Source organism: Prosopis cineraria, unplaced genomic scaffold (assembly GCF_029017545.1).
Source record: "Prosopis cineraria cultivar Desert tree isolate PC_DT_omini unplaced genomic scaffold, ASM2901754v1 PC2, whole genome shotgun sequence".
In the NCBI taxonomy this organism is placed as follows: Eukaryota; Viridiplantae; Streptophyta; class Magnoliopsida; order Fabales; family Fabaceae; genus Prosopis; species Prosopis cineraria.
In genome coordinates, this window is record NW_026555333.1 from 38824684 (window position 1) to 38842997 (window position 18314).

An 18314-nucleotide genomic window follows, 5' to 3' on the forward strand; every position below is an offset into this window, starting at 1 on the left:
ATTAAATAATTTAGACATAATTATTTAATTATAATTAATAATAAATATATATTCTTAATTAATAAATTAAATTCATAAAAGTGGCATTTCAAAAGTTTGAAAGCGCCACCTGTCTACTTTTTTACTCAAATATAAATTAAAATAAAAGAGGTAGTGTTTTCAATGTTTTAAAATGCCATCGCTTTACTATTGTTTATTATTTCAAACCAAAAAATATTAAATTTGATTTATAATAAATATATATTATTATTTTGGTGAAATCAATAACAAAGAGGTGACCTTTCAAGAAAAAGAAAACGTCGCCTCTCTATCTATTTATTAATTTTTAATAAAAAATTAATATATATTTGTATTTAACCAAAAAAAAAAAACAAAGAAGTGACGTTTTCAAACCCACAAAATGCCAATGCGGACAATACGATGATTTGAATGGAGGGAGCAAATATAACGGCACAAGCTGGGAAGAGAGGGACAATGGTGTGAGTTGAGGTGAGAGGGAAGTTGACGACAGCACGGGCAGGCACAACAACTAGCAACCAAGAAAGGTATTTTTGAATTATAACGTTATAGTATGTGCAAATTACTTATAATATGATTAAAAAAAAAAATTCCTTCCCCTCCTCTACATTTTTACTATCCAAACAAGGGGCTCTCCTTCCCCCTGAACCAAACAGGGGGTTAATGACAAAATTCCTCTATTAATCAAGTGTAAAAAAACCATACACTAATGCGCACGTCATCTGATTTCTCTATTTTCTTCTCTTATCAATTCAAATTCCATACCATTCAATATTTCTCTCTCTAATATTTTTCCCCATAGGTGAAAAGTTCAGAAGCATGCTTCTAGGAAGGAAAGGAGGAGAGTAGTATTTCCGTTCAAAACCTCATTTGGAAACTATTGTTCCATACATGGTTTTACTACACACTCAAGAAATTTATGATCTAGTCACCAGAAATATTGGGTTTAAATATATATATATATATATATATAACTATCACCTAGTCATTTTGTTTATCTTTATCATCATCCTTCATGTTTTCAACTTCATTATCCTCTTCCGCAGAAGTTCTCGTTGCATCATGCTCCGGACTTGTATTGTTCGCTCCAGATTCAGAGGAAGCGTTGGTGAAGCCAGTGGCATTAGCCACATTTTGTTGCTTCTCCATCATCCCAGACAAGGCTAAGCTTGGAGACCATTCAAGAACATCATCAATTATGTTAGATACCCTCTTCTGGTACCTGCACAAGGACAATACAGTCCTAACTTCAGTTCCCATTACAGCCAACAATGAATGTTTTAAAAGTCGGACCATATGTTAAACCAGAAATGTGTGTAAGCAAGTCTCAATAAGTCAAACCAATGATATAATAATTAAATAAAAAATATCAAATGCAAACATAAAACATATATAAGAAATAAATTGACAGTATGTCTAATTGTTAATAAAATAACACGTGATCACAAATTAACAATATAACTTATTGGTTAAATCAAGTATGAGTAGGCTAAAAAATATATCTGCATTTACATCCACAGCAGTCAATATCTTCTTCGGAAAATGATTCCAAATCATATTATATATATGTGAAGGGTCCAAAAGGAAGTTGACTTTTAGTAGGGTTTAATTTTTGAATTTTTCTGGTTTTTTCAAAAAAATTTAGCCTTTTTTAATATCAGGTTTAGACCCATCTAGTATTTTTGAAAATCACTTCAATTACTGGTTCAATGACAACTCAACTCAACCATGAAAACAATTTTTTGGTCAAAACTAAGCCATTAACGGTTTAGTCAATGGTCCAATCAATTCTTACAGAACGGCTAGGTAGTATAACAGCAGGTGGTAAAGGGTCATTAGATCCAACGGATCCAGGATCCTCTAAAGTTAAGGATAGGTGAAATTGGTTAAGTTGAGCATAAGATGCTGACTGATACTACCGGTATAGTGCCAGGTACTTTGTGTTTAAACTTCACCAACTTCAGGATATGTCCTCTGCAAATAAGGTTCTAACTCATCTGTTTAGTACTCACCTTGCTCTGGCAGCCTCATCAGGGGCATGATGCCTCAGCAATAATATGACCAGCACAGCAACTATGGCATAGAAAAGCCTAGTTGTCCACTTGGGTCGCTCCTCCTCATCTTTCTTGGGCAAAAATCTGAATAACTCCCGCAATGTAGCCTCCTCGGCGAGAATGTTAGGGAAAAACCAATACCTTCTTCCAAGAATTATGTATAAAGCACCAAATACTGTAGCTCTTACTGCAAGATAATAACAATCCATACATGAGGCCCAAGGGAAAAACTGAAGCAATTTAGGGTCAACTAGTTAAGAGAAAGTACACAATCAACCATGTTCAAACTAAGCAAAATTCATGTTTCAAGAACATGGAGATAAAATCATAAAATAATCTGATTCCTTGAGCATTTGACAAGACTATAGTGAAAATAATTCAAGAACTCAATGAGGGTTGAAAAACAAAAGCAGGATGCAAAGGGAATCATCAAAGCAACTCAGCCGAAGAAGCCTTAATGCCACTATATGTTATATGCAACACAACACAACAGGAATTGTGGCAACGGAAAAAAGAGAATATACATGTCATAAGCAGGGAGACAATTACGATTCTGCTTCAAAGAGCTTTCCCTCATAGATGACACAAATAATGCGAGTCACCAGCCTTACAGCTCCCAAATTGTTGGAATCACAAAATCTGTGCTCATTCACTGAATTCATGAAAGCCTGAAATGGTCAAATTTTGGCCCAACGATTAAGCAAATGCAATTCAGCTGTCTTTGTCAAATCATCCCAGTTAAAATAGGTCCTTCTACTTTAACCACCAGCACAAACTAATGCCAATCCCAATCTTGCCTGAGGCACAATATCTCCCACTTCTAGCATGCATCCCAAGGCAAGTGCTTAAACTGCCATTTACAGCTTGCTAAGAGGTGATAAGAATTTAGGAAGTTTTACACGTTAAGAAAACAATTACTTGTATTTCACCCAAAATAAAGAGTGCAGATGTCTTCATGTGATCAAAATCATGTATTAGTAGAGATTGTAAGTTCAGTGTTGTCATGGGCCATGGCAACACAAAAGCCAAGACTATCAAGCGAAAATCCAAAAATAGTTTTGACATAATCTCTATAACATGTTCCCTCACATAAAAGCCTTTGGTGAACAAAACGCTTGCCACTAAACCTGTATTAGAACATAGTTTTATTTATAAGAAGCAGGAGCAGCAAAGGCCAAACAGATGACTCCTTAATCATACAGGCACCAATGTCATGTCAATGTGATGTAGGAAAAGAGAGAAAGAAAAGAGAAACAGTGAGGAGGAGAGCGAACGAGAGAAAAGATCAAATACGATTCCATTAGTTTTGAAAAACCATTACAATGACCATTTATTCCCTTTTATAGACACTAATGAACTACCTATCCTAACTACCTGTTAATCCCCTTAACTAACTCCTATTTATCTATTTATTACATAACACAATGACAATTTGAACTCAAGCTTAAGCTGTACAGAGAAAACTGCTACATGCTTTTAAATAATCTCTGACAAGTTTTACCCACATATTACCATAAAATCATTCAACGATATATTTTGATCATTCCTGTCAGTTCTATATATTATTTTCTCAACAGAAATTTACAATGACATTGATCCCATCCTTCAAGTATAGGGAGTATGATTCTAACAAGTCTTTATGACTATATACATATCAATGACCTCTCAGAGACATATTTTCTAGAATTCCAGTTAGATATCTGAATCAAACGTGGAACTCAGAAATGCATTGGCAATTCGACTTCCATAAAAATTTCAAGTTAAAAAGGAGCTGAAAATATCCTGCTCACAACAGATATCTGGAAGTCTTAAGAGGCATCCCTTTACTTGTATGGCAATAGTTTCCTTTAGAACAATGTCATTTATCAATCAAATGACAATATATTTAATAACAGCCATAGAGTTCATCTAATAATATCCATTCAAACATTATAAATTCAATGCTTAATTGATTCGAAACTAAATTTAGCACAAAACTTTAATAGCATCTAGCACAGACTAAGATACTTCACCTCTTTTCAAGGAGGGTGCGGATGAGCCTAGGAGGGGGTAAAAAAGGATGATCAATTAACAATAGTAATGATGGTGTCCAATCAATTATTACAATATAACCTCACAAACCCTGCTACCTTCTCATATTCTATGCAGTTGAAAACATCAACAAATTCAAATTAAGTAAAAATCCAAAATATTTTGAACTACAACAAATCGTCAAAAAGTCTCAAAGGTCCTTGTCATTTGAAGGCACTAAGTTATAGCTCAAGTCATTCTATAATTATTTCAAAAAAAAAAAAAAAACAAAAGCTATTCACACTTGGGGTAAAAGATACGTGCTTGTTTATACTAATATTGGAAGCATTCAAAATACAATCTAACACAAGCTTTTGCACATCAATCACAAAACAATGGGTTGTGCATGACTGTTAGGAAATGAACACATGGTGTAGTGCTGCAATGTCGGACAAAAATGTGTTTACTTAATCCAAAAAAATAAGTCATGAGGAGGATAAAAAAGGAATCATTTGTAGATCAGAATGAACAAGATCAAATGGAAAAGACACGCAAACTTACTCAGAAGTAGTGAGAAAATGAGCAGAAGGATTCCAGCACATGAGTAAAGTATTAATAGCTTGCAGCGATGAGGATACACAGGAAATAAGCAAATTGCCAATGTTAATACAGGCCAGCAAAATGAGAGAAGTGTCTGCCAGAGTGGGCGCCTTTTTACAAATGTCCATGCAAAAAATGCATCGTTATCAGAAAATACTTGTTCCTGCCACGGACAACCAAATATTGTTAACACAAGAAATCAAATCAATTCCTTAGCAGAGTGTAAGAGTAAAGCATCAGATCATATCATATAAAGCTTCCCAATGGGCAACAAGGCAATGATTTCAATTAGAATATGCATTTAAAATTTAATGATAGCTTATAAGGCCTATAGAATATCTCCGAAGTTTGGAAAAATGCCATTATTTTTTCAGTCGTTTTCAAGATTAAAAGAATCCCCAATCACATTTGACTGCAAGTTAAATAGAATATTCCCTTGTATTCCATGTGAGAAAGCACAAGACCAGAAAAGCCCTGCCATGCATTAAGAAACGAAATCACAAAACAATCTCTCTAATGCCAAACACCCACAAATGTCAAACCAGAGAAAGAGATAGAAATCGTACAAAGCAAACAATAAAATTAGTCATTGATACGATGACACAAGAAAGCAGGAAAAATTCATTAATACAAGAGGCCCACAAAGTGATTGCTCCAATAATCAAGTTATTCATCTTCCCAAGTCCCAACAAAGCATGATTAACCATCTCATGCAAAGGTTGACCTATATATTCATTGGGATGTTCAAAATCTTCTAAAACTGAAATGTTACCTTTAATTTAGTTATAATTCTATAAGCCATATTAAAAACGCAGCTTCCATACCAATTCAATTTTGGATGACCACTTCAAAAATTTCAATCTTAGTTCCATCCATAATCCTTGGTATCAGTCACAGAGTCACAGTTCAAGTATGGAATTGCAAAAGCAAAATCATTTGCTGGCGCTCACCAAATTCCTAGCAGGAGGAAAACTCCTAGATTTTATCAATGAATTGTAGGGTCATATATGAAAAATTGAAAAAATCAGCATCAATTAAGTGTTATTCTACAACAATATAGAAAGAAACTATTATTTCTCCTAAAAAGCCTTTGATCATTTTTATCATGGCCCCTCTGAAAATGCAATCCCAGTTCAGCCTGATCCAAAGTAGGAGTCAAGCTTCAAGAGTTCAAGTACACAAACAGCAAGAGCACAAGTTTTCTTGGCAATTTTTTATCATAGGTCTGTAAAAACGAAACCACCCCCATCCATGACAGAGAGTAAACGGAATTGAAACAGGTGAGAAAAGAAAGCCAGCAAAAAAGAAACAGGAAAATTGTAGTGCCCATGGAGATTCTTAAATGTTTGTTGATCCTCACCCGGAACATATATGTGCAAAACCTTTGAATATTGTCATTATAACTCAACAGTCACTCTAGGAACATAAAAATCAATAAAGGGGGCAGAAAAAACACTTACAGTGAAGATTTCTAAATGTGCAGGCCAAGTAGACAGCTTTTTCTTCCCTGGACGAACAATCTTTACCACACGGTCACAACGCACTAGAAGGTTTTTTCTCAGTAGAATATGGGCGATATCTTCTGTTTCCAGATTCTTATCTGATTCTAGAATATCCTTGAGCTCGGGATGTTTTTTCAAGAAGCTCACAAAATCCTTCCCTCTAAAATATTCAACACGTGTCTCCTGTAGAACAGCCCACCTAGAAACCAAATCCTTATGGTCCCTCACCTTCTCAGCAAACAACTGAAACACATCTTTCTTGGCAGCTTGTTTCTGAAAATCAATCAGTGACAATCAATAAATAATAAGAATACTTTGGCTTTTCAAATTGAAGTGATTCAGTAGTTAGCAAGAGTCAATGGGTCCCAAGTCCAAGCATCTAGTGCGCCATGCACCGAAAAACATAAAAGACAATGCATACTTAAACACTCCCAGGCAGTGGTAGATTCAGAAAACAATGATTTTTTTTTTTTTTTGGGAGGGGGAACTAAAATTTAGAATAAGTCAAATGTGGTCACAGAGGGATTGTTAATATTTATTTCAGAATTCTTTACAAATCAAATTCCATGCATTTACAAATTGCTGCTGAATCTGCCATTGCGCTCAGCAAAATGATCTAATAAGTAGGAAAACAGATCCCAAAATATGAAAAAAAGAAGTAACTGACATATAGCACAGAACAATATGTAAAGCTAGAAACTTATATAAAAACAAACCATTTTTTGCAATTGCTAAACATAACAACCCAAATTTTAATGCAAGATTTAATTCACTTTAAATCATCCTCCATCATATATTTTCCATAAAAAAGAAGACAATAAAAAAAAATTATACCCATTGTAAATATTTTACCTTTAAGAATTAAATAGCATTTAAAATAAGAGTAAAATAATCAATGAATTTTCTATTGACACCCCCTCTAAATTCATTTTGTACTAAAACGTCCATTGATTATTTTAAAACCAACATTTACACCCTGTTGGCATGAACAAGAATTTAATGTTGAAGTATTAGTCCGGCAGTTTGCTGATACCTAAGTGTGCTGCATTGAATTAGGTCATTGGGAGCTTTGGGAGGAAAGTTGTACCTACTATCAAAAGAGGACAAGAAGATGCGCCTAATGTCAAGAGTACAAGCTTAGCTAACAATTCTGCTGCAAGGGAGCGCAAGTTGTCACGGTCTTAGAACTCCCATGTTCTTGAATCATGCCAACCTTAGCATGATCAACCTTTTGATCTTTACTAAGTCAGTCGGATCCTCAGAATGTGGGCAAAGAAACTAGAAAAATTGAACACAAGAGAAAAGAACTTGGATGAGAAAACTTGAAAGTTTAAAACTTTGCTTGCTGTTTACAAATGAGGGGTAAGGAGGTATCTATAGACTTCCCCCTTATTCCAGAGCTTTCCCACCTCCTTAATAGATGGTGGAGATCAATCCAACCCTATGTTTAAATTCATCCTCTAAAGTGTTCTATAGAAATATCTACAATAAATATCTTAATATTTACAAAAATATTTTTAAAGACTAACCTTCAAGATACGTGAAGAATATTCTAGAACATCCTAAAATATTCTAGACATCTACACATTCCTCCATAAATTTCTAATACCTTCTAAAAACTTCTTGATCCTTGTAGATTTCTATAAATAATTCTAGATTGCTCTAGATACTTCTAGAACATACTGGATCCTAATTGAAAATCCTAGAATTCTCTCCGTTATCCTGGAGGTCTCCAAAAACTCCATAACCTTACAGGTTCTCTTCTATCTAAACATAGATTGTGAAATTCTCCCTCACCTAATCTAGTGACACCCTCATCACTGACTTGATCTATATACCAAGGATTCCTCTTACAGGGATTCTTCTTCTTCCTGCTTCTCTTATGATTCATCTCCCCATGAGATCAGATCATTCCTAGCCTTCTTGGCATGCTAGCCTCCTTCAATACTTGCCCACCCCTTGAAGCAGGTACCATACAAGCAACTGCTCCCTCAAGGATGCATAATATATCATTACTATGGCATGATAAGAGCTTTTACCTGTGCATGAACTCCAAACCAAGCACCGATTTATTGTCATTCATACAAGCAATTGAGAAATCTACCTTTCCATGCCAATCCCCAAGACATAACTCGACCCCTTAAGCAATGCCAACTAAGGGTTGAGGAGGAGAATTGACACCTTTCAATAAACCTCCCCCTCTTTCAATTTTGAGATCTACCCTCCTAGTCCCTTCTGGAGAAATGAAATTATAGTCTGCCCCAGTATCCACTGTGATGCCAACAAGCTTCCCGTTTAACTTGGCCTTCACATGCATCAATCCACTGCCTCGTGAAGGTTGGGCTTTAAAAGTGTTGAGGAATTGAATTGCTCCTATCCTAGGATTTGTTTCCTCCTCTTGCACTTCCTGTCTTTGCACCAAAGCAAATAATGACCCTAGCTTCAGACAATCCTTCATCCTAAGAGGGCCTTGACATATAAAGTAGCGAAGTTCCCTCTTCTCCTTTTGCTTTGTTTGGGATTCCTTTCTAGTATCTCCCTTGTTCATCACTTTCCCTTAAATGTTTGTTCCTTTACCATTTCCTTCCCCACCATTTTCAAGATTAGGGTTAGAAAATATATTCTTAGGAGACTCACCTCTGTCCCTTTAAAGCTTCAAGAGGCTTTCAGCAATCATTAGGGCTTCATCAATGGTCTTAACACATTGTCATTGCAACTCACGCTTGGCCTAATTTTGAAGACCATCAATGAAGTAAAAGAGACTTTCTTCACTACTCAAATTAGGAATCTGAAGAGTCAGAGGTAAATTCCTGCACATAGTAAAAGATAATAGTCTTATGTTTGAGCTCCCTCAACTTCTTACGAGCTACATAGACCTCATTCTCTAGATAAAATTGCCTCTTTAACTCTTTCTTAAAATCTTCCCAGGTGTTGATTGTGCAAAGTCCCTTGTCCATGTCTGCCTGCTTCCTTCGCCACTATAACATTACATTACTAGTAAGGAAGCAAGCAGTAGTACATACCTTGGTCTGATCATCCATTATCCCCAAGGTGTAAGCATATTGCTCCATCTTCCATAAGAAGTTCTCCGCTTCCTTGGCATCTCGTACACCCTTGAATTCCTATGGTTTGGGAAAATCCATCTTCACTTCTCTTATTCCACTATTTTCATCCAATAGTAGCTTCCTCCATTTTCTTTCTAACGAGGTTATGAGAGTGTTGAGTTGTTGTTCTATTACAGTAATGGCATCCATCACCTTTGCCTCTAAGGATCTCCTAGCCTCTTTGCATTGATCCTTAGAGTTTTGCAAAGCTTCCACACTACTCTTTGCCACTTCAAGTTCTTTGAGAGTGGTCCTCCAGCATACTCATGTCACTTTCAACCATCTCTACTCTACCAACCACCTCTTCCATGGTCTTTTATAAGGCGTCAATTTTTATTAATAGGATAGCAAAGTTCTCTAAACGTACCTCACTAGTACCTCGTGCCTTCTTACCACCATGGTGTGGAGATTGAAATTCCCTTCCCCTCTCTTCGACGTGAGCAAGTGCCTCCTCAATTACACCCGACATCCTTGCCTACGAGTATCCACCCAAGCCACGGCTCCCTCGAACCTTGGCTCTGATACCATATTGTTACGGCCTTAGAACTCCCCTATCCTTGAACTGTGCTGACCTTAACATGATCAACCTCTTGATTTTTGCTAAGTCAGCTGAACCCTCAGAATGTAGGCAAAAAAACTAGGAAACTCAAACACAATAAAGAAGATAGCTTGGATGAAAAAACTTGAAAGCTTAAAACTTTGCTTGCTATTTACAAATGAAGGGTCAGGAGTATTTATAGACTTTTCCCTTATTCTCAAGTTTTCCCACCTCCTTAACGGATGGTGAAGATCAATCAAATCCTATAATTTACATTCCTCCTCTAAAGTGTTCTATAGAAATATCTGCAATAAATATCTAGATATTTACAAAGATATTTCTAGAGACTACCTTCAAAATATGTGTGTAATATTCTAGAACATCCTAGAATATTCTAAATATCTCCACATTCCTTCATAAGTTTTTAGAACCTTCTAAAAACTTCTAGATCCTTGTATATTTTTATAGATAATTCTAGATTATTCTAGATATTTCTAGAACATTTTAGAACATACAAGATCCTTTTTGACAATCCTAAAATTCTCTCCGTTATCCTAGAGGTCTCCAAAAACTCCACAACTTTACAGGTTCTCTTCTATCTGAAGATAGGTTGTGACAAGGTGCTCGAATAAATTAAAGGTGTAGCTGTAGCATGTGTTACTGTATTTAGGTTTTGAATAACTCAGGGAGGTGAGTGCAGTATAATATAAAAATTAAATTTAAAAAAAATATTTTATAAACGAAGTAGCTTCCTAATATTTGATCTTCAGAATATGCTTTAATTTCAGCAGTGCCTTCGTTAAAATCAAGGGTATCACGAAATCCTAACTCCCAGAAGACCAAAAATTCTTTTTACTCAGGCTTTACGTCACTCCGTTAATTAGCAGCCAAATTAAGGGCAAAACAAATTGAGGTCGAGTAAAAATTACAGCAATTTTATATACATTATCCAACAGATTAATTGCGATCGACATGCACAAATGATTCAAAATACGTTATGATCTCTAAATGCGAAGCCTATGAGTCAAACCAGCGTATGGCTGCCTAATACCCGCGGCAATCAGCTTTGCCCCTAAAGAACATGCAATTGGCAAGACAAGTAGAAACAGCCGCAATTTATCAAAATTATTTTGTGATAACATAAAATCATCATAAAGTCGTAATTAAACCCGACGAAGAATTTTTTTTTTTTTTTTTTGGCCAAAACAAACCCGACGAAGAATTGAAATTACAACAACATTTCACATTTACGGGGAAAAAATCGGGCCAAAAAAGGGGAACATAGATCGAGGAAAGAGAAGGCAGAGAAAAAAAAGACTACCTTCGGCGGTGGGTCAGAGTTGGGATCTCTGCCACCGTTCGAGGCGGCTGCGGAGGAGCGTCGCACCCTCTTCTTCTCTACTCCTCCTGATTTCTTCATTTCGTTTCTCTTGCTCTCCACCTCGCGCCCTGTTTCTGTTTTTTCCATGTATGCTCTTTGATTGTTTGACTAGTCTTTTCCTCTTGGTACATTCAAGTTTTCTGAATAAATTTTGGGCATATTCATTTATTATTGAGATATACTATAGGATAAGTAGAAGGAGGAGGAAAATTTTAATATTATTTTTTATATTTTTACTTTTATTAAATATTTTAAATAAAAATATCAGTAATAAAATTTAAAAATATTTATTAAAGATAAAGATGTTGAAAGTTTACTCCTTAACTTGTTAAATTTTAAAACAAATTTAATGAGATTTAAAATTTTTATTAACTTCGATAAAACATATTAAAAGTAAGTTATAAATAGAATCAGAAGAAGTACTCATGGTAAAAAGTTTTTTAGAGAAAAAAAATTAGATGAGTTCAACTAAACTAGAGCTGAGTCTCACTGACATTGACAACAAAATTTAATAATATACAAACATAGAAATTGTAATTGCAATTTTCATAATTTATTACGCTCCCTCTATTAAAAAATATCTCATATTTTTTAAAAGGTTTGATGTTTAAAAATATAAGATATTTTTAATATTTTAAGATGTAATTATTGTGTTTTTTCTAAAAGTAACCTTAAAAATAAATTACTTTATATTTATTTTATAGTAAAACACCCTATTAAAATGAGATAAATATGAAAAATTGATATTAGTTTAAAAACAAATATCTACTTTATTAGGATGAGATTCGATTAAAAATATCTTATATTTTTAACAAAGGAAGTACTTCTTTCAAGCTTAAAGGACATCTTCTAAAAGAATTATTTGATCCTTAATATAAAATACATGAATGATTATTTATCATTGTTTTTAATTTCACTTCTATTGAAAATTTTATTTTATGACTCCTTATATATTATACATCTCTCTCTTTCTACTTTTAATAAGAGTAAATTTGAAGAACAAAATTTATTTTAAGATATTGATTGCTTTTGCAAGTGTACGGGATTACAATAATAAATTATCCAAAGCATTTTAGGTGTCGAACTCATATCTCTCTTCACATCCTAGTTCATCAAGATTATTCATAAATTTGATCAAATGATGGTCAATCATTAAATCAATATGCATGAAGAATAAAAGAAATAAATATAATTGAAAAAAGTAAAAATATTCATAATTATAAATGCAAAGAGCCAAAGCAAAGAAAATAAAAAATTAGCTCCCTAATTGGGCTACATCCCTACCCCAATTGAGTAATTTAGAAATACATAATAAAATTAAATAACATCATTCTAAAATGTCTAGTCATAAAAAACAATCACAAAGAAAAATTAAGGAGTAAAAAGATATAATTATAATTTGTAAAACTTCTCAATATTTTTACTTTTAGCTTTCAGAATGTTTTTATTGGCTTCAAATATATCAAAAAATTCTTGAGGTTCTTCCCTCTTAATAGAAGGAATATTAATAGTTAAGGTGGAGGCTCCTGCTCTTATTTCTAATCAGTGTAGGACTCTAATAGATGTCTCATTTAGGTCTTTTCTTTTCTCTCATAACGTCTCCCATGCTTCTCCATTCTTCCTCAATGTGCGTGTATATATAGGGAGAGGGTCTCTCAACTTTTTTTTTCCCCTCCATTTTCCTCTATTTCCCTCATCCCACCATTCATTAATTTTATCATTTAAAAAAATTAATAAAATAATTTGAATGATGAGAATGGGAGAAATGTAGGAAAATGGAGGGAAAAAAAATGAAGATACCCCTCTCCCGTATATCTATGAGGTTCAAATCACTTCCTTTCTCTTATGTATATATATATATATATATATTTCTCTTTTCCTTCTTTTTTTTCTATTTGGTTTATTCTCTTTTTTTCTTGCAAAATATAAAAAAAATATGAGTAAATTTTATATCAAAATTATTTTTTATCTTATAATTAAGTGAAGAGGAAAAAATATATAAATATTAATTAAATAGATATGAAATCCTATTAAATATAATGAAATCTAAACTAAAATCTAAACCTATTTAATTATAAAATATGTACTTATCAAATATATTTAATGAATTAATTATCATTCATGAATTTTAGTGAAATAGTTGAAAATGCCTTATAGTAAGAACCTAAAAGAGTATATGGTATGACTTATTTTTGGTAAAGATGACAATTAAAAAAAGGGGGAAATGGTTATAAAATTCCTTCAAATTATACAAATGATAATTTGGTCTATCAAAATATCATAATTTTAATGAAGTCTTTAGGGACATCTTTGTCAATAACTTTTAGTAAAAAGACTATTTTACTTTTATTGATAAATTGTGATTTCTTGTTCAATTCTTGCAATTGTATAAAAAAAAGTTGTGATTTTCTAAATAAAAGTTGTGAATGAAGTTTGTTATTTTGAGAACTTGTCTTTTAATAATAGAAATTATACTTGACAAATTATAATTTATTGTTCAACTCTTGTGATTCACAGAAAAAAAGTTATTATTCCTTAAACAAAAGTTGCAATTGAAACTTGTTTTTTAATAACAGAAATTACATTTGACAAGTTGTGATTTCTTGTTCAACTCTTGCGATTTATATAATAAAAGTTATGATTCCTCAAACAAAAGTTCTTATTAAGATTTATTATTTTCAATAAAAGTAAAATGATATTTTCTCTAAAAAGTTATTAGCAAAAAGGTCTTTAAGGACTTCATCAGTATTATGGAATTTTAAAGGACCAACTTGTCATAGATATAATTGGAAGGAATTTTATTGTTATTTTTTTCTAAAAAAGACAAAGAGAGTGAATGATAATCAGGTTCAAAGAATAAATTATTGTTATGAATAATAGAGATTGAGAGAGAAGAGAAACCTAGAAGGAGAGAATGATATAAATAAAAGCTTTCTTATTTTGAGTCTCAAATACAACTAAAATCCCCCCTTTTTGTAGACATAGGTGTATAATTTAAATCAAATAAAAATATGGTGATCAATGATGAACAAAAGATATTGCATGATAATGAAGATTAAAAGATCTGAAGAGATAATAGACATTCACATAATATTATAATATTCAAAGCGCTCTTGCTTGGATGTCCATGTTGAATTAGGAGAAATAGCAAAAAATTAAAATCAAAATCTAGAAACCTCAAACGTAATCGCAAACTGATCAAATTTGTTTAAGTTAAGGTAGACAAAAGAAGTACTTTTTGTATGTCAAACTTTTAAACTTCCCTCAAGCATTTGGACCTCATAAGCAAACAAAGCAAATCAGCTCCCTCTACCAATATCTACATGAATGGCTTTCCAACATGAACAACTTGCTAACGCTCCCAGTAACTAGCATCCATCCGTTTGTGCAAAAGCCTTTGAAGATTTGATCTGGTGGCCTCAGTCAAATGTTCATTTTCTTTTCTCTAGGTATGTTTATGGCTCTCAAAAAAATTTTACCTTTAAGAGACTCTCTCACTTAGGAAGCACATTCTTCTCTATACTATATAGATTAGGGTTTTTGTCTTCCTTTATGAATTTTTAAAAAATTCACAATGATTTTGAAAATCAAATTTTGAGCCAATGAAATAAAATTTAATTTATCTCATAAATTAAATCTATGATAGTATATCTTATTTGGATTTATCTTATAAATTCAAATTATGTAACTGATATGATATCCTTTTATATCATATTAGTTATTAAATTTAATTTATCATGTAAAACTAAATTTAAAACTAATATAATATAATATAATATAATATATCAGATATATACACACGCATAAATATATATTTCGAAAAATATACATATAATATTATATCTTGAATATTTCATATATAAATATTTATCAGATAAATATTCAAATACATACACACATAAATATATATATATATATATATATAATTCGTTCACCCTAGACAAAGCATTATATTCATTGAATCTAAACACATTTTAGATTTAATAAATCTATACATTATAACTTAAGTTAGACTATTTTTGTCCTATAGGCCCATGTGAAGTTGGTTGTAGGCCATAATGCTACTAACCCACAAGTCACAAGTAGACTTTAGCAAGGCATTACATCTACTGAGTTCATATAGAGATTAATGATCTTATGTAACCTATCATATAATCGTATCACATCCTTTTTGTTAAGTGATATTTCAATCAGGTGTGAAATATGGAATTGTCATTCTCCTTTACCTGGCTATTACTTTCTTGATCTCTGAGTAGACTGATTATAGTAATGAAAAAGCTTTTTTATTATAATATGACCATACATTTTCTCAGTGTTACTATCGAGGGGCCTAATAATATCTCTCAATTAATGTGAAGGATAAATTTCATCTTAACCACTCATATTCCTCTGTATAAATATTAATAAACTCAATTATAACCTTTATAATCACCTGATGAAATCTGACTTTTGATTAAGTCAAAGTTTAGTTGTCATTATGTAGAAATCCATGATGATCTCAAGTTAAAGGGCTTAGTAACACAGTTACATATGACATAAGCTTATGACTTTAATTTATATCTCTATAATCAATCAAAGTCACACTAGTCTTATTTCATCTATGATCCTTCACAGATGATTGACCAGAGACATTTAGGACAATCACTATAGTTTATCCAAGAGTATAGTTATCATAGTGAATGTACAATTAATATGATAACAAGAGAAATTCATTAAATAGCGATGTTCATAGTACAATAATTGGCCTTAGGGAATAATTTCTAACAATCCATAAATAAATATTGTGTCTCAATAAAACTTATTAAAAGAACCCAAATAGATAAAGAAAACTTTGGAAAGAAAAAAGAATACACAATATGTTTAATTTTAGAGTTGATAGTCGATAATTTATGTGGGTCAAACTTAAAATACTTGAACATATAAAAAATTATATGGCCAAACCCAACCATAACCCTTTGGGCTTTCAAATTTATTCGAGCTAGTTTGAATACCTAAATTATTAAATTTATTTTATTTTTATTTTTATATAATTTCAATTTTTTATTCAAAAAAATATTTTCAACTTTTATTGTATTTTAATATTATTTTGTCAATAAAAAAAAGAAACTCAAATGTTCAGGCTAAGCCCATTTGGAGTTCAAATTTCTTCAGATTTATTAGGGCAACCTGAATAAGATCGAAGTAAAGAAAATATTCTAAGCTCATAAGCCTAACATTAAGATTTTTCAGACTTGTTTAAGTTATCTTGTTGGGCTTGGCCTAAATTATCGTATCTATTTATTTTCATTGAAGCAGTCTCATTAAAAACCTTACCAAGAAAACTTAGTAGTACAAAATCTAGTTAAAAAAATAGAGTTAAGCATAACTTTTACTCTATTAATGATGATATCAATACTTGGTTCTTGAATCTTCTTAAGTCTTTGTATCTTAAAGTTGTGTCAATTTCTTGATTATTATTGTCCGCTCCTTCGTAAGCTGACATTCTTTTTTGGTTAGATTACATGAACGATTGCTTCATGTAATATTGTGAAACATTTTCTCTATAAATCTTCATGATATCAACATATTTTCCATTTGCCTTATATTTTGTGAGAGTAGCAACAAAAGTTATTAATAGATCATTATGATATAGATTTACATTCACATCTAAGCAACTTTTTGTATGTTAAGTTATATGGATCAAATTAGACATATATGTCACATATGCATAATCAACTAATTTTGATCATAGTTAAGTTTAATAAAGCAAGCATGTGTAATGGTTCCTCATATTATATCAAATGCATAACTTCACTACAAACTAATGCAATATCATAAATTATTCTATAAAAGCATTTATATATGCTATTAATCTCATTTCTGTGATCGTGTGTCTAAAAATAATTTCATCCGCCACAAAAATAATATTAACATATATGTTGGACTATAAATTCATAAATTTCATATCATGAACAAGTGAATGCAATTAATTCTATTTGTATTGCATCTTGTTCTTTAAGCTAACAATCTTTCTATACATATTCTATCAATATCATCATTTTTTTACCAAAACTATCAATATCATTATTTAATTGTAATTTTTTTTTCAATGAAAGTGTTGATGACAATTCTATTCTTTTCAGTTCCATTATTTCTCATACTGACATAACTTATCAAGATTTCTTAATGGTTTTCAAATATCTAAACCTCTTCTAGTATTTTAAAATCAATTATGCCTCGGTCTCTTCTAAATTGTCAACCTACTTAATATGATCAATTAGATTATACACTTCTATTTTCTCTTTTTATACGATTTTTCTTCTTTAGAAACACTTAACTTTTCATGCTTTATGTGTAATTCAATTTTCTTTCTTTCTTTGTAATGTGGAGCATTTTTAGCAAAAACATGAATTTATTGTGTTATTGTTTATCATTCCCAGTTTAGAACCTTATTGCATTTCATATTCTAATTTCTAATTGAATAATTGTTATGTAGGGGTGCTTATTGTTGAGGCTAGATATAACATGGTAATGTTGCTTGTCATTGTTGAACTAGGAATATTGATGTTATTATTTTTTATGATCTATTATTGTAGAATTATTCATTTTTTTTTCTATTTGAGATTTTTTTTAACAAAAAGTTTAGGTGAGTCAGGTCCTAAGGGGCTCACCAAGGTTAAGTATGCTTTCAAGTTTAAAGAACGTTTACAGAAGTGTTTATGAATCGCTCACCAATAAGGTTCTTACATTGACATCAGAATTTGATCTCATGACCTTATAGGAGATAAGCCAAAGTTGAACCAAAATCATTTTTTTTATCTATGACAATTTTGATTCAACTCTGTCTTGGAACAAATCATGATTTATCATATTCTACTTTATTTATCATGGTAGACTTTTCTTAACCATGGTAGGGATTTTTCTATTGTTTTAAAAATATTTTAGGGAGAATCTCATTTAGAGCCCTTACAACACAAAAAATTGCACTTTAGGTCCAATGGAATTTGAAAATGCACTACAAGCCTGAGGGCCATTCTTGCAAATATGATATGCTTCCTCCTCTCCTCTTCCTCTTCCTCTTTCTTTCTTCTCTCTCTTTCTCTTCTCTTCCTCTTCCTCCTCATAATA

General features: G+C 32.0%; 1 protein-coding gene across 1 annotated transcript; it reads right to left on the reverse strand.

Moving 5' to 3' along the window:
* Nucleotides 1–678: 678 nt before the first annotated feature.
* Nucleotides 679–11317, reverse strand: LOC129303990 (uncharacterized). The gene is made up of 5 exons (XM_054943601.1): nucleotides 11148–11317; nucleotides 6143–6457; nucleotides 4644–4845; nucleotides 2031–2259; nucleotides 679–1240 (listed from the first exon to the last, which is right to left on the reverse strand). Exons 1-5 carry the CDS (start codon nucleotides 11292–11294, stop codon nucleotides 1000–1002), a joined length of 1134 nt encoding a protein of 377 aa, XP_054799576.1. The 5' UTR covers nucleotides 11295–11317; the 3' UTR covers nucleotides 679–999.
* Between the last annotated feature and the right edge of the window lie 6997 nt (nucleotides 11318–18314).

Bases quoted from the DNA above. Each gene is read 5' to 3' on its own strand.
- LOC129303990 (XM_054943601.1), bottom strand. From the start codon at position 11,294: ATGGAAAAAACAGAAACAGGGCGCGAGGTGGAGAGCAAGAGAAACGAA. The intron at 6,458-11,147 runs GTAGTCTTTTTT...ATTGATTTTCAG, and splicing joins ACTCTGACCCACCGCCGAAG to AAACAAGCTGCCAAGAAAGA. The intron at 2,260-4,643 runs GTAAGTTTGCGT...ATTATCTTGCAG, and splicing joins CATTTTCTCACTACTTCTGA to TAAGAGCTACAGTATTTGGT.